This window comes from Gossypium hirsutum, chromosome A02, assembly GCF_007990345.1.
Source record: "Gossypium hirsutum isolate 1008001.06 chromosome A02, Gossypium_hirsutum_v2.1, whole genome shotgun sequence".
Lineage (NCBI taxonomy): Eukaryota > Viridiplantae > Streptophyta > Magnoliopsida > Malvales > Malvaceae > Gossypium > Gossypium hirsutum.
Genome location: NC_053425.1, coordinates 2,168,980 through 2,193,262, shown reverse-complemented (window position 1 = coordinate 2,193,262; position 24,283 = coordinate 2,168,980). Strand labels below are relative to the sequence as shown.

Sequence of the window (24,283 nt, the reverse complement as noted above, 5' to 3'; positions counted from 1 at the left end):
TAGTTCAAGTACCATATTGGATATTTTACAAAAATGCAGGTATCACAATAAAAAAATATATTGATAGTTCAGGTATCACATTAGATATTTTCAAAGTACAAGTACTACATTAAATAATTTATGAAAGTATAAATACTAAATATAACATTATCCCAAAAAGATATAACAGTACAAAAAAGTTAATTGTACTAAACATCCTTACATTATAATTTATATTTTAAATTGATTTCTAAAATTTAAAAATTCTAATTAGATTTTTAAAATATAATTATCGTTTTAATTAAATCCTTTTTGTTAGTTTAATTATTAATTCCCACATTAAATATTTGTAAAGCATATTTGCAAGACATTAAACACCACTTGATATGCCCACGTGACACGTGATACTGTCTTTTTTTTTCCGACAAGTGTTTTATTTTTTTTTAAATGATGAGATTGATTAATTATGTTTTTTATACATTTTAATTACGTCTCAAAACAATCGATGTTTTGTTAATCAGATCTTTTTATTATAAAAATTGTTAATTCAATCATTAAACATAAATTAAAATAAAAATTTTAAGGAAAAGTAAAATGTTGTTACATAATTTTTAAAATTAAAAATTAAAAATTAAAAATAAAGTAAGACAAACAAAAATGGAAAATAAACGATAATTTCTGTAAAAGCTATGAAATTCTCAAAATTGGTATTCATACAATATTCATTTTAAATTATGTCACCTAATATTTGATGTCTCATTTAACAGTTAAGTTAACAATTTTAATAACGGAAGAACCTTATTGATATAACATTGATAATTTAATGACATAATTTGAATGATTTAAAATTTGAAGACCAAATTAAAATGAGAGTCATAGTTTGAAAATATTTGATAAAATTAACTCTAATTTTTATAAGGCAAAAATAAAATTTATTTAAAAATCCAAATTAAAATTTTAAACATAAATATATTATTAATCTATGTCCTTCGAGAACATATTAATCTACTAACTATTCAATCTCAACTGTCTTTTTTAATAATATCATTTTCAAAAGTTTCAATAATGTTATTTTCGAAAATTTAAATCAATAATTGTTGTTGATAAAGGTAAAATAAAATTCTGAAGGAAAATGATTGGACATTATCAAGTTAATGAAAAGGTATTATTTTCTTGATAGTAATAATCTCATTATAGATTTTGATCATATCTGCTCTTTTTGATATAATGTTTGAAATTATTTATAGTCTCTCATTAACCCATAAATAAGAGGATAATACATTTCAGTGTACTTGAACTCACATTCTACAATATTGACAACAATACTGATACCTATCGAATTAAGAATTTAAATGAATAAATTAAATATATAATATGAATGTGTTAAATAAAAAAAATTATTTATATAATAAAATTGATATTAATATTAATATTAAATAATTATACAGAAAATAATAAAATAATATAAAATTAGTAATTGTCATATGACACTGACCTTTCACCACTTGTATCACCCGCGTGACACGTGAATAGTGTCTGTTTTTTTCTTTAATTAGAATAGTGTCTTTTTCTTTTTTTGCTAAAATTGGACAGGTTAATAATGAATATTCCATTTTTGAAATAAATTTCCCTAAAAATTACTTTATTTAAATTTTTATTTTTTATTTTCTAATTTTAATATATTAATTTTTAAACTTAAAAATAATAAATAATTTTTGTAAAAGAAATGGTTGGTGATACATATTGCAATATAAATTATTCTAAGCAAGTGTTGAATCAAGCAAACATATTCATGTGATTTTATTATAAATTTTAATTAATACTTTATTAGATATACTAAAATCCCATTAATCATGTTCCATTTGGTGGGAAACAACCAAATTACACTTAACTTTAATTACACACAAAAAATCTTCTATGGAACTAGATTTATGATTTTGTTTGTAATTTTAAAAAATTCTTTGATTGAGTTTTAATTTGATTGTAATCAATATTGTTTTCAGTGTAGGAAGACGTAGGTTTAAATGCGCTGAAGCGCATTATCCTCCAATTTAAGGGTTAGAGAGGTGTAATGCCCCCTTACCCGAGACCGTCGCCGGAGTCGAGCACGAGGCATTACTAAACTTATTTGAGCACTTAAACAAATTCGGACAAGCTGTCCAACTGCGTCATAGTTGCTTAAAAATTCATATCTCGAGTTCCGAAACTCGAAATCAAATTCCGTAAATTTTTCCTTAAACTAGACTCATATATCTATCTACTAATTTTTTTCTACAATTTTTGGTCGGGCCAATTAGTATAGTTTATTAGTTAAAGTCTCACCTGTTTTAGGGTTCGACTGCTCTGACCTCTGTGTATTACGAATCAGATATCTCCTTGTACAGAGTTTCAATGACTATTCCGTTTGTTTCTAATAAAACTAGACTCAATAAGGAATCTGTACATATAAAGCATAACTTCTAATTATATTTGTACAATTTATGGTGAATTCCCAAAATCAGAATAGGGGATCCAGAAATCGCTCGGGCCCTGTTTCACAAAAATTTAAACTTCTCATAAAATATAACTCATATACCTGTTTTGTTCCATCCATATGAAAATATACTAATAATTCTTCAATTCCATATTTTATTCATCATCTAATTGTATCTCTACTATTTTTAATGATTTTTCAAACTCACATCACTGCTGCTGTCTGAATCTATTTTATGGTAAATTTTGCCTATTTCATGGTTTCCATGGATTAGCTAGCAATTTAGCATACATAACACCAAATATGATCATGATTAGCCATTCCAATGGCTAATCATTACCAAGCATTTCCATACCACTCAATATCCATATCATAAGACCATATACACAAAATGATTATAATGCTATACATGCCATACTCAAAATATACAAGCCATTATGCCAAGATGGTATACGGATAGTGTGAGTGGGCCTCCGACTGTTCCCGATTTCCGAGCTGGCTTGTCAAAACTACAAGGAATGAAAAGGAGGGAGTAAGCATAAATGCTTAGTAAGTCCATATGAAATTAATAAGCAATTACCAACATGCTTTTAAGATAAAACACCACAATTGTACAATTATACATACTCAGCTTAAACTGTTTTATCGAGATACATTTACTAAATAATTTATTTCTGGAGCTACGGAACTTCAAATTAAGTTCCGTTAATTTTCCTTGAAACTAGATTCATATACCTTTCTGCCATAAAATTTCCAGAATTTTTGGTTTAGCCATTTAGTACAATTTCTAATGATTTTCTAAAATCAGAACAGGGGATCTCGAAGTCATTCAGACTCTGTCTCACAACAATTTAAATATCTCATAACATAAAATCCAATTGCATGTACCGTTTCCTCTATATGAAACTAGACTCATCAGGCTTTAATCTCATATTTTACTCAGCCCGTAACTCAATTTCCACAATTTATGGTGAACTTCAAAAGTTACACTACTGCAGTAACCCAAAACTGCCAAGGCCATATTTATTCATTCACCACTATTATTCACTAAATCCATACAATATCATTTCATCCATCATGGTAAGAACACATAATTATGCTTCATAAGCATAGATCCATAATCTCAATGTCATCAAGTATCAAGAACTTATTCCAAATCGTGTCATTTTCATAGTATTCACCAATTCTTAATCTTTTCGGGCCATTTTACATTTTCGTTCATAATCAAATTAGGGAACGATTACGGAATTGAGTACCTCATTATCACAATGCCATAGTAAAACTATGGTCTTGCACAGTCACATATTACATACCGAAGCCATAGCCCAGCCATGGTCTTACACGGATCACGTATCACACTGATGCCATATCCCAGATATGGTCTTATACAGTAGCACATATCACATTTCTCCGAAGCCATAGCCCATCTATGGTCTTATACGGAAATCACATTTCACATGTTGCCATGGTCCAACCATGGTCTTTTCCGTCAATTCTTCTTAGCCACTGAATGAAAGTACTCAAGTCCGTTGTTCCATTTAATTTGTACTTTTATTCAAATATCATTTTACAATTATCACAGTTTAATGACATTTTATATGCAATAATATACTATATCATTCATGAAATTTTCATTTCAAAACATTAAATTACACATTGCATTATTAAAAATCATATGAACTTACCTCGATATAAAATATTAGCAATCGAGCCTATTCCTCGTAAACTTTATTTTTCCCTCGATCACGACTTGAATCTCGTTTCTCTTGATCTATAATATAAATTATTTCACCTCATTAGCATTTATTTGATTTCTATTTCACTTCACAATTTATGCTGTTCAAATTTCGAAATTGCACTTTTACCCCAAAATTTATAGTTTTTACAATTTAGTCCCTACTCAATTCACCCATAAATTGAACTAATTTTTCTCAATTAACTCTTTATTTTATCATTATAAACTATTTCACAACATTTGATATTCTGAATTTCAACACCAACATCTAATTCACAATTTTTTTCACAATTAAGTCCTAAATACCATTTTCTATCAAAATGACTTAATAAAACAACCTTAATATGAAATTAGAACTTAAATTTCATAATAATTCATCATATACTGCCCTTACTCAGCCACGGTAACTTCCAATTTCACCCACCAAATCAAAAACTAATGAATTAGATGATTGGACCTAATTGTAAAAGTCACAAAAACATAAAAATTACTAAGAAAAAGTAAAAATTGAACTTACATGGTGCAAAAATATGAAAAACCAGCATAGGAGACCTACTACGGCGTTTTTGGCTGAGAAAGATGAAGAAATGTCTAGATTTTTCAATTACATCATTATTTAATTACTAACTTTTATGTAATTTCCAATTTTGCCCCTTGTTCACATTGTTTTCTTGCTTATTTCATACCCAAACCGTCCAGCCATTAACCTTTGGGTCTAATTGCTCTTTAAATCCATCTTTTTAAATACTTAAGTTATTTAATCACATCTCACAAATTTTGCACTTAGTTCAATTTAGTCCTTTTCACCTAATTAATTACCGAAACCTTAAAATTTTTTGACGAAACTTTAATACTAACTTATTTACACTCCATAAATATTTCTAAAAATATTTATGGCTCGGTTTATGAATTCGAGGTCTCAATACCTCGTTTTTATTCCGTTTTATCTACAACTTCCTATACTACATAATTTCATTTAATATCCAAATGACCAAAATGCCCTTACTACTAAACTTTCCAAAAATTTCATCCATGTCCAATTTTTGTCCATAGACTTACAAATTGGTCAAATTGCTCTGTAAGGACCTCTAATTAATAATCTAATTCAATTTTATGAAAAATGCTTCTAGAACACAAGTTTTGCAATTTAATCAATTTAGTCCCTAATTTCAAATTAAGCACTTTATGCATAGAATTTCTTCATGAAATTTTCACACAATCATGCAATCATATCATATCATAGACCTCAAAATAATTATAAAAAAAATTCTTTCTATCTCAGATTTGTGGTCTCAAAACCACTATTCCGACTAGGCCCAAAATCAGGATATTACAACTCTCCCCCCCTTTAGGGATTTTCGTCCCCGAAAATCTTACAAGAAAAGTGGTATTCACTTTTAATCTCAAATTCGGTGCCAAAGAACTTTCACTTAGGCAGTGCCATGTGCCTCCAATATATCTCTTTTAATTTCTCATATATTCTGAAAGCTTACGGACTCATTTCTTAATTGTTCTTAAATTTTCAACCCTTCTCAGTTTCCTATGATATCATGACATAAAACCCGTATCTCAACTTGATTTAATGGAGACCGGAATTCCAAGATAGAGAAACCCAGAATAAAGAAATCCAGAATAAAGAGATCCAGGATAAAGAAACTCAAGATACGATACTATGCCAGAGAATCGAAAACCAAACTCATAGAGAAAATACAGAATACCCCGATAATTCTTCAAAGAAAGAAAGTCCAAAAGAAAACTTCATTTAATCCCACTAAAATCAAATATAACAAGAACAATATATCTTCCCATACATATATATCAGATGAAGTATCAAGTAGAAGAAACAGAATCATAATATCATACGTATTCTCTTATCAATTCTTATCAGACAAAATGAAATAGAATACCCGATGAAATAGAGCAATATAAATTATAAACCAGTCAGACTACCAATGCTTTCATCCAACACCAGGATTAAAAGACATCCCATATAACAAAAATTTCTTCAGAAGATCAATAGCCATAGAAATATTTTTTGAGAACGGGTAAACACATAGAACATCTCAAAAGAGACTGCTAAATCTGTCCAGTCATAAGTATCACACTCAGATAGTTCACATTTCAAATATCATTTCCCTAACTAGTTCTGCCGTCACAAATTTCATACTAAACCATTCACTAAAGAAGGCCAGTTCTGAATAAATTTCGATTTACTCTTTTCTCGACCTTGCACCTGAGTAATTCGATTTACCAAAGAGAATTCCTTCTCTAATTGGGACAGTGCATAACTCCAATAATCTTTACATCAATCCGATACTTTACTGTCTCGGGCTTTACTTATCAGCTCATTTTCAATCTCTGATCATACTTATAATTATTCTATCACTGAACTCTTTGGGTTCTCAACTGGAAACTTATTCATTACAAATCTCATGAAATTCCATTATAAGTACCACTCCGGTAAGGGGAGGGGTTGTAGGACCTCTGACTCGACTTTCTTATACATACACATATGACACAACTTCCATCATCATAGCAACATTATCAAAATCATGTCATTCATTCAGGCAATGCAACATTCATGTTGGCTTACACAAATTTTCCTGTTGTCCCATTTAGACAATATACTTATGCATACATTCTATGTTTTCTAGATAGCTTTACTTATCCATTCATTTAATTAAATTAATTCAGGCTCTTGACATCATATAAGGCCAAACAAACATAGATATTTGCATCACAATCACAACTTTCATTTCGTGCATCATCATGTACATATCATTACAATCATATAATTCAGTCCAACAATTTAACATAGATAAGTTCATTTCATTATAATCCTTTATCTCATAAAAATTATATATCATTAACATTCATCAACATTCAACGTCCAATCAAGACCAGAACATTTTCGTTCGTATCATGATATTATGACATTTATTCATACCTCTATTACTTTCTATTTATTCCGTTCATCTTATCAAGTAAGCCACATACACTACATCATATGAGCATTAAGCAAATATGGATATTTATCACAATATGAACTTTCATCTCACATATTATCACATATGTATCATAAACTTTTATTCATACTTTTCTGAACCGAGACTTATCATAATCATAACTTTAGTCAAATACCTTCACATAATATTGAACATGGTCAGCGCAGCTCGGTTGGAGAGTACCCTGTCTAAATAAGACGGTACTTATACGCGTCGGAAGACATCACACTATCACAGATCAGTGGCATGGCATGTATAACTAAACTTTTACACATGCTAAGTTAGTCCGAGAACCGACTAAACCTGCTCTGATACCAATAAATGTAACGCCCCCTTACCCGAGACCGTCGCCGGAGTCGAGCACGAGGCATTACTAAACTTATTTGAGCACTTAAACAAATTCGGACAAGCTGTCCAACTGCGTCATAGTTGCTTAAAATTCATATCTCGAGTTCCGAAACTCGAAATCAAATTCCGTAAATTTTTCCTTAAACTAGACTCATATATCTATCTACTAATTTTTTTCTACAATTTTTGGTCGGGCCAATTAGTACATTTTATTAGTTAAAGTCTCCCCTGTTTTAGGGTTCGACTGCTCTGACCTCTGTGTATTACGAATTAGATATCTCCCTGTACAGAGTTTCAATGACTATTCCGTTTGTTTCTAATAAAACTAGACTCAATAAGGAATCTGTACATATAAATCATAACTTCTAATTACATTTTTACAATTTATGGTGAATTCCCAAAGTCAGAATAGGGGATCCATAAATCGCTCTGGCCCTGTTTCACAAAAATTTAAACTTCTCATAAAATATAACTCATATACCTGTTTTGTTCCATCCATATGAAAATAGACTAATAATTCTTCAATTCCATATTTTATTCATCATCTAATTGTATCTCTACTATTTTTAATGATTTTTCAAATTCACATCACTGCTGCTGTCTGAATCTATTTTATGGTAAATTTTGCCTATTTCATGGTTTCCATGGATTAGCTAGCAATTTAGCATACATAACACCAAATATGATCATGATTAGCCATTCCAATGGCTAATCATTACCAAGCATTTCCATACCACTCAATATCCATATCATAAGACCATATACACAAAATGATTATAATGCTATACATGCCATACTCAAAATATACAAGCCATTATGCCAAGATGGTATACGGATAGTGTGAGTGGGCCTCCGACTGTTCCCGATTTCCGAGCTGGCTTGTCAAAACTACAAGGAATGAAAAGGAGGGAGTAAGCATAAATGCTTAGTAAGTCCATATGAAATTAATAAGCAATTACCAACATGCTTTTAAGATAAAACACCACAATTGTACAATTATACATACTCAGCTTAAATTGTTTTATCGAGATACATTTACTAAATAATTTATTTCTGGAGCTACGGAACTTCAAATTAAGTTCCGTTAATTTTCCTTGAAACTAGATTCATATACCTTTCTGCCATAAAATTTCCAGAATTTTTGGTTTAGCCATTTAGTACAATTTCTAATGATTTTCTAAAATCAGAACAGGGGATCTCGAAGTCATTCAGACTCTGTCTCACAACAATTTAAATATCTCATAACATAAAATCCAATTGCATGTACCGTTCCCTCTATATGAAACTAGACTCATCAGGCTTTAATCTTATATTTTACTCAACCCGTAACTCAATTTCCACAATTTATGGTGAACTTCAAAAGTTACACTACTGCAGTAACCCAAAACTGCCAAGGCCATATTTATTCATTCACCACTATTATTCACTAAATCCATACAATATCATTTCATCCATCATGGTAAGAACACATAATTATGCTTCATAAGCATAGATCCATAATCTCAATGTCATCAAGTATCAAGAACTTATTCCAAATCGTGTCATTTTCATAGTATTCACCAATTCTTAATCTTTTCGGGCCATTTTACATTTTCGTTCATAATCAAATTAGGGAACGATTACGGAATTGAGTACCTCATTATCACAATGCCATAGTAAAACTATGGTCTTGCACATAGTCACATATCACATACCGAAGCCATAGCCCAGCCATGGTCTTACACGGATCACGTATCACACTGATGCCATATCCCAGATATGGTCTTATACAGTAGCACATATCACATTTCTCCGAAGCCATAGCCCAGCTATGGTCTTATACGGAAATCACATTTCACATGTTGCCATGGTCCAACCATGGTCTTTTCCGTCAATTCTTCTTAGCCACTGAATGAAAGTACTCAAGTCCGTTGTTCCATTTAATTTGTACTTTTATTCAAATATCATTTTACAATTATCACAGTTTAATGACATTTTATATGCAATAATATACTATATCATTCATGAATTTTTCATTTCAAAACATTAAATTACACATTGCATTATTAAAAATCATATGAACTTACCTCGATATAAAATATTAGCAATCGAGCCTATTCCTCGTAAACTTTATTTTTCCCTCGATCACGACTTGAATCTCGTTTCTCTTGATCTATAATATAAATTATTTCTACTCATTAGCATTTATTTGATTTCTATTTCACTTCACAATTTATGCTGTTCAAATTTCGAAATTGCACTTTTACCCCAAAATTTATAGTTTTTACAATTTAGTCCCTACTCAATTCACCCATAAATTGAACTAATTTTTCTCAATTAACTCTTTATTTTATCATTATAAACTATTTCACAACCTTTGATATTCTGAATTTCAACACCAACATCTAATTCACAATTTTTTTCACAATTAGGTCCTAAATACCATTTTCTATCAAAATGACTTAATAAAACAACCTTAATATGAAATTAGAACTTAAATTTCATAATAATTCATCATATACTGCCCTTACTCAGCCAAGGTAACTTCCAATTTCACCCACCAAATCAAAAACTAATGAATTAGATGATTGGACCTAATTGTAAAAGTCACAAAAACATAAAAATTACTAAGAAAAAGTAAAAATTGAACTTACATGGTGCAAAAATATGAAAAACCAGCATAGGAGACCTACTATGGCGTTTCTGGCTGAGAAAGATGAAGAAATGTCTAGATTTTTCAATTACATCATTATTTAATTACTAACTTTTATGCTATTTCCAATTTTGCCCCTTGTTCACATTGTTTTCTTATTTCATACCCAAACCGTCCACCATTAACCTTTGGGTCTAATTGCTCTTTAAATCCATCTTTTTAAATACTTAAGCTATTTAATCACATCTCACAAATTTTGCACTTAGTTCAATTTAGTCCTTTTCACCTAATTAATTACCGAAACCTTAAAATTTCTTGACGAAACTTTAATACTAACTTATTTACACTCCATAAATATTTCTAAAAATATTTATGGCTCGGTTTATGAATTCGAGGTCTCAATACCTCGTTTTTATTCCGTTTTATCTACAACTTCCTATACTACATAATTTCATTTAATATCCAAATGACCAAAATGCCCTTACTACTAAACTTTCCAAAAATTTCATCCATGTCCAATTTTTGTCCATAGACTTACAAATTGGTCAAATTGCTCTGTAAGGACCTCTAATTAATAATCTAATTCAATTTTATACAAAATGCTTCTAGAACACAAGTTTTGCAATTTATTCAATTTAGTCCCTAATTTCAAATTAAGCACTTTATGCATAGAATTGCTTCATGAAATTTTCACACAATCATGCAATCATATCAAATCATAGACCTCAAAATAATTATAAAAAAAATTCTTTCTATCTCAGATTTGTGGTCTCAAAACCACTATTCCGACTAGGCCCAAAATCAGGATATCACAAGAGGGGCTATGGGTAGTTTTAGATATTGTATAAAAAATAACATATATGATAAGAACCTATAATGAGATTAATGTTAAAAAAAAACATTATTATTTTTCTATTGAATATGTTAATGTTAATTAATTGTTAATTTCTTAAGAAATAAAGTATGAATGGAAGTGACAATGAAATTGGGTATTTCTGATAACATTGTGACAAACAACAAAAAAATAGGTGATAAGAAATTGTTTATGTAGCTCGGTTTCCTACGTCTACACAATCTAGCTCAATGAGATGAATCTACTATCTTTGAACTCAATATAACAAGTAATCCTAGTTCTATCATACATTGGTCTAGAAACCTCAATGTTGTACTTAAAGACTAGATTTCTCACCATCAAATTCTCACATTGAGAACATAGATTGTAAAACCACCAACAAGGCAACAATAGGTTTTACTATCTCATTTTCACTTTCACAATAACGTTCCTATATGAACTAATAAGTGCTCTAAAAAACTCAGTACAAAAATCTATACAAGTTTCTCAAATATATAGAAGTTTTCTGAGACTTACTCACATACTAAATATCAATTACAACCCCCTTTAAACAACAACTAAAATAGTTAAATCAAATATAATAATAACTAAAGTAAAGCGGACAATTGGAAGACAAGTCCTCAGGTTTTGTCCCAACCCAACATCTTTAATCGAAGGAAATTGGTAAGATTGATTTTATCAGATTCAATTCTTAAAATATGTTTCTCTAAACGGATTGATATCTATTGATGAGTTTGAATAATTCCACAATATTAATCTAGACCAAGGATTTTATTTCAATAAATGTCAATTTCAAATATAACAAATACGATTCTGTCGCAGTGATAATAAAAGTGTGCATTTCCATTGACACATAATTGATCATTTCGAAAACTTGCTTCAATGGAATCATAAATAGAGCTGTAAAAAAATTGTTAACAACCCCTAACTTATATATATATAATTGAATCAAGATTCTATTTGAAATAATAATTATTTGATAAAATAATTTTAAAAAGATACTCAAATACTATAAATTATTAATTTTTGGTATTGCTTGATAAATTGGGAAATTAAGTATTGAATTTTTAGTACTAAATTTATTTTATAAAATTATTTGTTAAATTGGTAAAATTTAAGTGCCGAATATAATTATGTTGTTTGATAAAAATAAATATTAATTTTAAAAATTATTTATTTCTTAATTTTAATCTTATTATTGTTTCGGATAGTTTTAGATAAAAATTAAATATGATAATTTTAATATCTCATTTTGAAAAAAAAAATATTTATAATAAAATTACGTAAAAAGTCAAAATGATTATCACGCATACATTTAGAACATTAAACATTCAACATTTTCAAATAAGTAGCTATCTACCTTATCTTATGTAACAATATTTTATTTAAAAATTTTATATAAAAATTAAAATGATTATGAAAACGTTTAAAACATTAATTGTTGAGTTTTTTCATTCGGAGTAAAATGAAAATTTTCAATGGTATAGTATCAAAAAAGGCTTAATTCAATAGAAAGTACTTAAACTATTGGTTTTGTTTGAGTTAAGTACCTAAACTATTTTTTGATTGATCCGAGTACCTAAACTTTGAAAAAAATGGTTTAATCACTTTTAACTACTAGATCAAGCTTTTCTTGGGTTTCAATTAAGCCCAATTCATATTCGGGCCACCATATAAATCTAGACCTATACTAATAATGCTCCAAACCTTTTATGGAAAATAAATTGATTTTCAGTAATATATCTAAATTTGTTTTCAAAATATATTAACAACACTCACTATGCGAAAAAAATTATGAAAAATTTTATATAAAAATAAATAAAATTTAAATTGAAATAGTAAAATTAAGGCTTTAAAAATTATGATTAACTTGTTATGTCAATTAATATATTTACATAATTCATGGAATAATATTATAATTAGAATCATTTGTAGATCAGACTAGACTCGAATATAAAAAAAAATTAATTTTTGAACAAAGATGAAAAGTTAAGTAATTCACTAACACTTAAATAATAAAAAGAAAATGTTAATGTTGATCCAAGCAATCATTCCTTAATTAAATTTGGGGTTATAGTTAGCTATCTAACAACATTCAAGTACTCTTTTAGACAAAAATTCCTTTTTTGAAACTAAGGAATACTTGAGACTATCATTGAATTTGATGGTGAAGTCACTTGAGATTCACTCTATGATTGATGCTATTATGCCTATTACGTTAGTCCATTTTCAAGCTTGATGATGAATGTATATATATGTATATCAAAGAAAAAAAAAACAAAAAAGGGAGAATGGATGAATCGATTGCATGAAAATAATCAATTAATAGTGGCTTCAAATACAAGAGAAGAACAAGAAATACTTTTTCTTGAGCCCACCAATATATTTAGAGGAATTATAATGAATACAAGTGTTTCTAGTAGACTTAATCAGCAAAAAAGAAAATTAGGTTGAGTTGCACTGTTTAACTAACTATCTACCAAACCCCAACCCTACCCACTCTCTCCCCATGTGATGACAAGTGCTTATTTAACTTATTTGAACATAAAAGGTAGTGATAAATTAATATTTAGTCCCTGAATTTTATAACTTCTTAAATTTAGTCTTGAACTCTTTTTTTAGTACATTTTGATTGTAGAACTTGACAACTTTTCCCCGTTCTAGTCCAATTTGTATTCACAGAGAACAACGTATTCGACAATCAATTTAATAAATTTTAAGTCAGACATAATTTTTTAATTTCTAACCCAACTTATGAAATGGCTACGATCTCCCAACCATATATAAAATCATTACCCATGTTCTCATTTTTCAAATGCTAAAATCATTCTATCTTGATGATAAAGCCAAGGCCTAACCAAAATATAAACTGACCCAACATTTCCATTTCCATTTGCTTCTTCTCATTCATTCATATTGGTGACAAATCAATTACCAACCCCCCAAAAAAGTGATAAATCGATTGTTTTTTCTAAAGGAAGGAAAAAAAAAACATGAAAGAGAGAATGGAAAGGCTTGTTCTTCCTTTCACAACTGGTTGTTCTTCTCAGGCAAGTGTTGCAGTTGGCAAAAGTCCTCCAAGGAAACAAAAACCAGAACCGAACTGTCAAAATCTAATAAGTATGATCATGTCTCTCCGTTTCTGTCTGATCTTTTTTTCTGCTCAGGTTTAGGGTTTTGTCTGATATATATATATGTGTGTTTTGAATTAAGGTAAACAAGTTGTAGGAGAAGAGTGTTCATCAAAGGGAAGAACAAAAAATTCATTTGGTCGGTTGGCTCTTTCAAAGCCCAACATATCGAATGGGATACATAGATTGATTCGAATTACTGTAAGAAGCTTCTCTCAGTTATTTGGTAAGTTTGATGATTAATGTCTTTTTTTTCCTTTGCTTGGATGTTCTTCTTTTGATAATTTCACTATATATATATATAAAATCTCAAAATTTGATTGATCCCATTTCTTCAAACATACCAGATGTGAGTATTTGGTATCGCATGGTGAATGCTTATTTTTAAAAGTTTTTTCTTTATATATTTTAGGTTATTATTTATGGTCTATTTTTGCTTTCAGTCCTTGTACTTTTTTAGAAAAATTTAGTTGATATGTTTTTAATTTCAAGATTCATTCTATATATCCGATTTAAAAATTAAATTTAATTGATAGCACTGTTATTATTTGACCTGAATTAGAATTTGAATATTTATTGAATACTAAAATGAAACAATATTGAAATTTAACAAAAGTTCATTGCTAGTGTCATTAATTTGATTTTAATTTTTTTGGCTTAAATGCAAAATTCAGTCTATTCTGTTTTTCCTACTTAGATACTTGAAGTTTTTTTTTAGGGTTAAAGTGACACCTAAACTATTAATTTCTTCCCATTTACCTCAAAACAAGATATTCACTAATAAGAACATGATACATGGTAAGTTCTTATCGGACATGGTACACTTTTTTTTTGTAAAATGAGATGAAATCAATAGCTTATGTATCACTTTTAACAAAACAAACTTCAAGTACTTAAGTAGGAAAAATAATATAGTTTGAGAGTCAATTTTGCAGTTAATTCTAATTTCGAAAGTCCCAATTTTACATGGATTAATACGCCATATGCAAATACTCTTGGTTGAAATTAGCACATTGTGTTCATACCATATATAATTTCCTTCAAAATTACTAATGGAAGCAAGCACCCATTGGGGGTTGCACAGTTTACAAAGACATAGAGGAAGTGACAACCGAGATGGAAATTGGGTATCCGACAGATGTGAAACATGTTACACACATAGGATTGGATGGCACCACCACAACCAACAACAACCCTTTTAAGGGTTGGCAAGATTTCAGTTCACTTGACCATAACTTCATTGCTTTCCCTTCTATTTCTTTGAGGCAATTCGAGATGGCCATGGCTGCCCAATCTCAACCTGGACCACTCATTGTTTGAATGTATGTTTTTTTTTTTATCATAATTTTTTTATTATTTGTATCGGATTGGATCATGCCAATCATTGAGATACATTTGTGTTTGTGAAACTTTTTGTGTGTATGCACCAATATTTGATAGATTTCTCAAATTACATGATAATATATATATAATGAAATTTTCATAAACTTGAGGTCTTTTGGATGCCAAATTAGTAGGGTTAAATCTAGCAAACATCTCCTATATTCTAAATTGATTAGTATATTTTAAAACATTCTAATTTAGTCATTAAAGTATTAGCACAATATAATTAGGTTTTTCTATCAGAATTGCCATTAGCTTGAGTGTTAAATTCTAACTCAAATATGGTGTGGGTCAAATTGTAAACATGAATCATTTTGGATCCGACATATTAAAAAAAAAAGAAGAAATAATCTTCTTAAATTTTAATAACGCTGTTTGTTTCTTTTAACAAGTTAAATCTAAGTTATTTGTACAATAAGTACACATATATTTACAATTTTATCCATGTATTTTGAAAAATAATTTACGTCATATTTAAACCGACATTTAAAATTTAAATTGAAAACTAGATAAATAAAAGAACCTAATTTTAATTATTACATATACATCTACTTTTGGTCAGCCCTTTTTCTAGAGAAGCCCATAAAATAGATCAGCTACCAAAATCTGAATTTAATAATCCTTTCAATTTAGTTAACTTAGGGTGGGTTTTGATGGGCGGTAAAGTGCAATGCGATGTGTTTAACTTACTTTTGACTCATGGTATAGTATTTAATTTTACCGTCACCGCTATTTTTACACTAATCATAGGTAAACGCACCACCCATCCATCTAAACGCACCCTTAGAAGACCCAAATAATCAAATCCTAGCTAGAAGTATTTTTCATACTATTAAACACAAATACTTATATGATTTAGACATATTTATTTTTTTATATAAATAATAAAATTATTTTAGTCTGAATTCTTTTTAAGAAAACTTTCAAATTTTAATTAATTTTTTACATGAAAAAATTGATCGAGTCAATAAATTTTTAATAGTAGTGACATGGTAACTTGCGTGTACTTTATAAAAATTCAACACATTAAAAATAATAGTAATATATATTTAAAAAATTATTCACATCAACAATAAAATACACATAGACTGTCTTGTTAATATTGTTAAAATTTTAATAGATTACTCAGCTAAGGTCACTATAACAAAAATGGGTATATATTAGGGACTAATTTTGTGATTATCCCGTATAAATTTATTCTTCTTGAAAAAACTAAACCCAATCAATGACTTGCAGTTAAAGTTTTATTCTAATATTTTATCCAGTACTTTCCGTACACGTAGACAAATTACATAAGCAATGCCTGCCGGCTATGAGAAAATTTAATTTAAGTCGGTTTACAATCACCTATATATAGACTAAGTCTCCTTCGTTGTATACACGGAACATAATACAAATAACAATGGCGAAACTCACTTCTTCATGTAAACGCAGAAGACCCACCACGGGTTTCTCAGAGATAGAGATGGACGTAGCTTGCCAGCTGATGCAGCTTTGTAAACAATACATCAACGGCGACAAAGGGTCGAAGAAGACGAAAGCAAAAACCGATGAAAGCAGTCCGTGGGATCGATATCTTCCATTGGAGGATGAAGAAGAGGAGCATCTTCAGCCTAGGAAAAGGAGGTTTAAATCAATGGATTTCATTTACAGTTCTACCAAGCCTGTGATTATTCAGGACCAGAACGTAAAGAAGATGAAGATCATGATGTGTAATTAGATTAATCGAAAGTTCAAAGCTGGGTTAATGATCTGTTTGAATGCTTTGGTGCTGGTTTTGTTAGCACCTAGCTAATTTTTAGCAGGTTGTTTGTTTTTAGGTTTTCTTGATTGGGCTTGGTTTACTTGTGCACCAAGATTTGTGTTTTTGCTTAAATTAAATGAGAAAGTGTATCATTGTATATATTTGGGCATTAAGATTGGATTAAGAGTACATTCAGTCCTCAATACTTACATATTTTATCATTTTGATTCTAATTCTAAAAAATTAATAAATTTAACTCTTTATATTTATAAATTCCATTAATTTTATCCTAAACTTCCTAACAAAAACTTTTAACTTTTAAAACAGAGACCTTTTACATCTATTAATTATTTTATTTATGGTTAAAATTGTCCAACATAATTATTTTATTTTTAAGAAGTTAGTGTTAGAAATTAATTAATACCGTTAAAAATAATAGAAAATATAAATTTTAAAAATATAATATACCATAAAGTTTTTTGTTTATCTATTAATTATTTTATATATGGTTGAAGAAGGTCAATTGCACATCATATTAGACATTTTTCTGGGAAGAGAATAATAGCCTCGTGACAAGTGGTATAGAGCAACCCTTAATTGTTTGATTTCAAGCCAAGTGTTCTAAAGAAAGGTCTTGGGCTATATAAGCATATTTACTACACATGCCATCACATATCTCTTTTTTAAAGGCTAAGTGACACTAGCATGTAGCATGCTCGAAATGTGAAATCGCTCCTATGTACCTCCATCAATCTAATTGCCAATCGATTAGAAGGCTACTATGTCTCTTAATGAGTAGATCGAGATACACCCATACATTAAGATACAAAGGCAATAGCCAAAAAGTGTATAAATATCACTTCGTTTACCATTAGAAGGTAGTACTCTCCCTTTTGCCAAAACTCTGTCAAAACATCCTCTAGAACGACTCTCCACATGATCATTCTCTTACCACCATGTAAGCCACGTTCATGTTCTCCTCTCTCCTTACATCAACAAAATTAAAAATCTAACGTATTATCATATTTAAACCGTTACGATTCTAACAGCCAATGAGATTTAAGATATATAAATGGTAAGGTTCCACATATGGAAATCCAACGAGTAAATCTCATTCATTATGACAAAATGCCTTAAAGCTTAGCCCAACAATGACTTGCTGTTAAAGTTTAGCTCTAAAATTTTATCCAGGACTTTCCCTACACGTAGACACATTGCACAAGCAATCCCTGTCGGCTAGTAGAAATTTTAATTAAGTCCGTTTACGTTCACCTATATATAGACTAAGTCCCCTTCATCTCCATTAAAATTCGAATTAAACAATAGAAGCAACAATGGCGAAACCCTCATCTCCATGTAAACGCCAAAATGCCACCAGTTTCTCAGCGATAGAGATGGATGTAGCTCGTCAGCTGATGCAGCTTTGTAAACAATACATCAATGGCGACAAAGGGTCGAAGAAAACGAAAGAGAAAAGCAATCCATTGGAGGTGGAGGGAGAAGAAGAGGAGCATCTTCAGCCAAGGAGAAGGAAGTTTCAATCGATTTATTTCATTCACAGTTCTACCAAGCCTTTGATTATAAAGGATCAAGATGTGTAATTAAATGAATTGGTTTTCGCTTCTCTTTAATCCCCTTTTTTTGGGAGATTAAGCGAAAGTTCAAAGCTGGTTTTAATCTGTTCGAATGCTTGGCGCTGGTTCTGTTAGCACCTAGCTAAATTTTAGCAGGTTGTTCTTCTAGGTTTCCTTGGTTTGGCTTAGTTTACTTGTGCACCAATATTTATCATTAATCTTATTATAAGTTTTTATTATATCATTTTTTTAAGATAAAATGTCTAAAATTATTCATAGTTACTCTCAATTCTTACATAAAATGATAATACGTATTAGTGCACTCAAAATCACAACCTCTTAAACCGACAATAATACTATACCAGTTAAACTATGACTCTTACACCATGTTTGGTTGGGTGTAATGGATTAGCCATTACACCCCGATTCGGTGGCCCCACCCAATACACCGTTTGGTTCACCGTTTACTGATTCGGAGGTTTTGCTATTCCTTGCCTATTCCCTCAACAGTTGTAATAGGTATTCCGGGCTTTTAGTTTGTAATAGCTATTCACCGTTTTCTTTTTTAATTTTGAGACCAAAATAGCCTGCCTTCTTCTCCCCAAAAATTTCCCATCGATTTCATATCCTCAAATCAAGCCAAATCGATTCGCCTTCACGTTTTCACATATTCTTCCAGCCAAATCGATTCGCCTTCATCTTCTTCCAGCCAAAGGTATGCTGGCAGCCAAAGGGCTTCACCATTCTTCCGCTTCTTGCAGCGACTGGGAAATAGTAGCGGGAAGGGAGGTAATCTTTTTCTGCCCTCATCAAGCTTCATCCTCTCCGACTTTTCCCTTCCATTGATTGCAGAGGTAATCTGTTTACTTCTTTTCTTCATTGATTTTTCCTTCTTACGTTTGAAAACTTAAAACCGATTTCTGCCCTCAGCTCCATCTTCTCCTACGTTTTTGCTCTTCATTTTATCAGGAACGAAAAATGTCATCACTTTCACATATTTGAACTTCCAGCACCGCCGCCTGCGCCTCTACTACCAGTGAGAATAGCTTGTCTCCTTTCCTTTAATTTCTAGGCTTCAGATCTTTATCTATGTTTCCGATTATCCTAAATTTTAGTGTTTTTAATTTATTTAGTTTAAAATTTTGATTTAGCTCCAATCTTTTCTTTTTCTATCTGTGTTTATTTCGTTGTAATATTAATAAATTTTATAATATTTTCTGTTAATGCCACTATGCAGTATCAATTAAGCATTTTTTTACATTTATTTCTAATTATAAATTTAGCGAAGCATTTAATTTTGTTTAGAACTTTCGAGAAGGATTTTGATGAGGTGAAGAAACTATGGCAAGAAATTCAGGAAGAGGATACCCTACAAATGGTTCCATCTATGTTTGTAATTTACCTGAGGGAACTGATGAAAGTATGTTAGCTGAGTATTTTCGAACCATTGGCTTCAGAACTTGAACTTCTCCAGAAGTGCATAATTAAAAGTTTAGAGTTTATGCAGTAGTTAACATTTACTTTGCAGTAATTGTAGAAGTTTGGGGTTTTACTTGATCTCTTTAGTCAAATAAGATAATGGACAAGAGGAGAAATAGTAAGTTTCATTATCTTTTTTCAAGTTCTCATAGATTTCCAACATCATAAAGCTGTCATTGCTATCTTTGCTTTTTCCTGAAAACATCAAATCAGAAGCTTGTAAGCAATATGAACCTGCAATTGTAATTTGTGTTTTTAGATGTATCTTGATGGTGTTTCATGTTTTCAGTAGGAAAAATAATGAAATTTCGTTTTCAAATATTGCTTCTATACTGCGGCTAGCATCCGAATCCTATGTTTTTGATTAATGTGATAAGTGATAATTATGTTTATTATATGTATATCTAGAGGGAGATTTGTTAATGTTTGCCATGAAATTATATGATAATGTGGTAAGAAGGAAATTTTGTGAAAATATGTTGAAAACCAATGCTAGTTGTTTGAATGAATGAAGTCAAACAGTTATGCATTGAATATATATATATGCATATAGCAGAGTTATGCATATGCATTGGATGTATGGTTTTTCTTGTATTGCGCAGATTCTTGGTTGCTTGACTGTTGTTACATTTTTCGGTGCAAGCAACTCGGATGAGACTGAATCAGTAATGAAGTTACTTTGGGACTTAATTAATCCTGGAACTGACTCTAGTGTATGAATTTTAACTGATATTTTTATCTATATATTCTGTAATTTAAATTGGAGCCTAAAAGGATAGGTTTCCTTCTATGTCTCATCAGATTGAAAGGAAAGATTCACTAGCCATTTTAACTGTCATGATATCCGTTTGGTCCTTTCTTCTTTTTACCATTGATGGGTGGAGGCTAAGTCACAAAAATTGGCAAGGGTGAGCCTTTTAATTAAAAAGTCTCATTTATTGTAAATTTTTAACAATTACAACCTCTAGATAGTTATCGTCTTTCTTTTTGTTTTCCATCTACAAACAAATTTGAAATGTCATTGATAGATCTGCAAATTTGGATGCAGGGCAATTACATACTTCTCCAACATATTAGACAGTAACGATGAAGCACTATGTGCAGCAGCATGTGAGGCTCTTGCTTTAGTGTTTGAATCCAACTGTCTGGAGAAATTCTCAAGTAAAACCAAGGATTCAAACAAAGAACTTAAGGACAACATTATAAAGCAACTCAGAAGCCGGTTGTCAAAAACAGGCAATGAAAGAATTTCTAGTCAAGATCCAAGAACAGGGTTCAATTCTGCCTCGGCTACTTTAGATTTCCTAGAGGTACTGATTTGACTTTGTTTTATGCATATATTTAATAGATTGTATCTTGAGCTGTCATAATAGTCTTAATAACTTTCAGGATGAGAAATGTGCAATCTCATGGATATTTTCATTGAAAAATTCATCTTTTGTCTTTATATTGTTGATTTACTTTTCTGGGCTGGCTTTGTGTAGCTGATCATTTACCTTAATTCCAGCAGTAAATAGGCTGATTTTCCAATGTTTCTATTTCATATAAATGCACTTTTTAGGACTTCTTTGGCACATGAATGACCATATTAATTCTTTTTCATGAATTTTTCTCTCAAACCTTTCTAATTATTGTTGTTGTTGATATTTTGATAGACATTATTACTATTTACATTTTTTAAGCAAACCAATGTCAAGTATTGATTTTGAGTTTAGAAAAGCAAAGATACTCCACATCTATAACTGGATGTAATTGATGAGCGTTAGATATAGGTATGTACTTGACATACCCTTGAGTGAATTCACCAATTTTATATTCTGATTTTGCTCGAGTAAATGTCATTAAGTTACCTTGTGCAAAAGATGAATTTGCCTCACCAACATTTGTCAAAGTCCTTGTGCATATTTGAGATGGTCTTAATTTGACAGAAAATGAAGTATAGTTTAACTCTCCTTGCGGTTTACTTGGCTTTTCTTAGCACTTGGCTGATCTATATACAGGCATCCCAATATATAATATAGAATTCACCATGAGGCTTTATTCTAACAGCCATCCTGTCTGTGGGAAATCTCTCTCAAGTTATAATGAACAAAAAATAGAAGAAGAAATTCGTTCATATGATCATTTCTGCAAAAGAAATTATAATCCAAATGTTGCACATCAAAGTTACCAAAAAACAACCTTCCAATTCTCCATTTGATAAGTTGCACAGTAATAGGTCTCTGTTCTATGCTAAAAGCAATCCAATTCTTTCAGAATACTTAAAAAACAAATAAAACGGTAAAAGTACTATAGAAGCCATTATATTAGGAGTTGCATTGTATTTTGCCCTTTCCACTGGAAAAATGAGTAAATTACTCTTTATATATTAAATTAAAAAGTAAATTAATCTTTTTATTAATATATGAATATTATGTTTGGATATTATGACATGTAAACTAATGAAATTATGTAACTTTTTGTTAATATATGAATATTATGTTTGGATGTAAAATATAATTCTCAAGTTATTTATTACTTCTAATATTTTTTTTATTGTAGAATAATTAAATTATTTGTTTCACTAATGATATTTTAGCACATTAAATATGTATTGCGGTTTAAAAATAATAAAATATATTATATATTATTTTTATAGTATTATATATTATGATTTTAGTAAATTCATATAAGAATATTTAATATTAAGAATTTTATTAAATTATATTTAAAAATAATTATGTTAAAATATGATTAAATTATTTATTATTGATATTAATAATCTTATTAAAATTTAATAACAATAGCAATAATCATTTACCTAAACAAATTTTTGCTACGGGTATTCTAGTCATTTCAATTTTTTCCCTTATGCTATTACACCTCCATTCCATTCAACCAAATACAAGAATATTATTACGCCTCTATTCCATTACATTCAACCAAACAATTGATTTGCTATTACTCGTCTATTCCATTACGCCTTTATTCCAATACAGCGAACTAAACGTGCTGTTAGATTATGAAGTTAAAATTTCCTTATAAATATGTACTTAATACATACTTAACGCATGCGAAGTTTTAAATAAAAAATATATGAAATATTTATGAACTCTATGCATCTTTAATAAATTCTTATAAAAAATAATAAATTATATTAAAAATTATAAAAAATTTGTATTTGTAAATATACAAGGTAGACGGGCAAATTTTATCTAGTAATAAAGAAATTTTAATACAAAAATCAATTTGTTTTACTTATAACCATAATAGATTGAAACCTGATGATTTAGGGGTTTTTTTTTACCTTTACTTAATTACGTTTATCTATATAAGGGTGAGTATTTGATCGAGTCGAATTTGAGTCAAAAAATTTTGAATTAGTAAAGTTGATGAATCTTATTTTAGCAACCGAATTCAATTTGATTTTTTTTAATCGAATTGAGTCAAAAAATTTTAAGTCAAGTCAAGTCGATGTAATGAATCTTATTATTTATACTCAATGTTATATTTACATGGATCAATTATATAACTAGTAGAGGGAGTACAAGATTATTTAACTATATAAACAAATGTAACGATTTTTCCTTTTAACTTAATAAGTAAACATTTATCAAAATAACGTAGCCTTTTAACTTTAGAAAAGGTAAATATTTATCAAAACAACATAGTTTTGTCTTTATTTATTTAGATTTTTAGATAACTTGAATTGTGTAATTCATATTTGAGTTAAACCGAAAAACTTAATTTTTTTTATTCGAGTTTATCTGAATAACTTGATTAACCCAAATAACTTGAACTATTTAATTTAAAATTTAAAATTTTTATCGAATTTTTTTAAATCAAATCGAATTTAGCTCACCCTAAATCTATAAGCCATGGATAGATTTCAATCAAGTTCAAATAAGGCATCTTTGCTCATTCTCTTTCCCTGAGTTTGATTTGATTTGAGTATAATAGCTTTCTAT

General features: G+C 29.6%; 3 protein-coding genes and 1 long non-coding RNA gene across 4 annotated transcripts; all 4 read left to right on the top strand.

The window, feature by feature from the left end:
• Positions 1–13,847: 13,847 nt before the first annotated feature.
• LOC107939137 (CRIB domain-containing protein RIC4) lies at positions 13,848–15,643 on the top strand. Its single transcript, XM_016872415.2, has 3 exons — positions 13,848–14,145; positions 14,239–14,382; positions 15,241–15,643. The coding sequence occupies exons 1-3, from the start codon at positions 14,019–14,021 to the stop codon at positions 15,474–15,476; spliced, it is 507 nt and encodes a 168-aa protein (XP_016727904.1). The 5' UTR covers positions 13,848–14,018; the 3' UTR covers positions 15,477–15,643.
• Positions 15,644–16,762: 1,119 nt separating this feature from the next.
• Positions 16,763–17,456, top strand: LOC107939139 (uncharacterized). Its single transcript, XM_016872418.2, has one exon. It carries the CDS (start codon positions 16,942–16,944, stop codon positions 17,257–17,259), a length of 318 nt encoding a protein of 105 aa, XP_016727907.1. The 5' UTR covers positions 16,763–16,941; the 3' UTR covers positions 17,260–17,456.
• A 1,961-nt stretch (positions 17,457–19,417) lies between these two features.
• Positions 19,418–20,289, top strand: LOC107939131 (uncharacterized). Its single transcript, XR_005910146.1, has 3 exons — positions 19,418–19,711; positions 19,827–19,893; positions 20,163–20,289. It is a non-coding gene; the product is annotated as an uncharacterized lncRNA (long non-coding RNA).
• Positions 20,290–20,767: 478 nt separating this feature from the next.
• On the top strand, positions 20,768–21,824 carry LOC107949891 (uncharacterized). The gene is made up of 5 exons (XM_041091721.1): positions 20,768–20,788; positions 20,939–21,049; positions 21,138–21,244; positions 21,385–21,646; positions 21,726–21,824. The coding sequence occupies exons 1-5, from the start codon at positions 20,768–20,770 to the stop codon at positions 21,822–21,824; spliced, it is 600 nt and encodes a 199-aa protein (XP_040947655.1).
• The last annotated feature ends 2,459 nt before the right edge of the window (positions 21,825–24,283 follow it).

Coding starts and splice junctions, on each gene's coding strand:
- LOC107939137 (XM_016872415.2), top strand. CDS start 14,019: ATGAAAGAGAGAATGGAAAGGCTTGTTCTTCCTTTCACAACTGGTTGT. Junction 14,146..14,238: donor GAACTGTCAAAATCTAATAA/GTATGATCATGT, acceptor TTTTGAATTAAG/GTAAACAAGTTGTAGGAGAA. Junction 14,383..15,240: donor AAGCTTCTCTCAGTTATTTG/GTAAGTTTGATG, acceptor GGGGTTGCACAG/TTTACAAAGACATAGAGGAA.
- LOC107939139 (XM_016872418.2), top strand. CDS start 16,942: ATGGCGAAACTCACTTCTTCATGTAAACGCAGAAGACCCACCACGGGT.
- LOC107949891 (XM_041091721.1), top strand. CDS start 20,768: ATGAAATTATATGATAATGTG. Junction 21,050..21,137: donor ATCCTGGAACTGACTCTAGT/GTATGAATTTTA, acceptor ATGTCTCATCAG/ATTGAAAGGAAAGATTCACT. Junction 21,245..21,384: donor AGTCACAAAAATTGGCAAGG/GTGAGCCTTTTA, acceptor ATTTGGATGCAG/GGCAATTACATACTTCTCCA.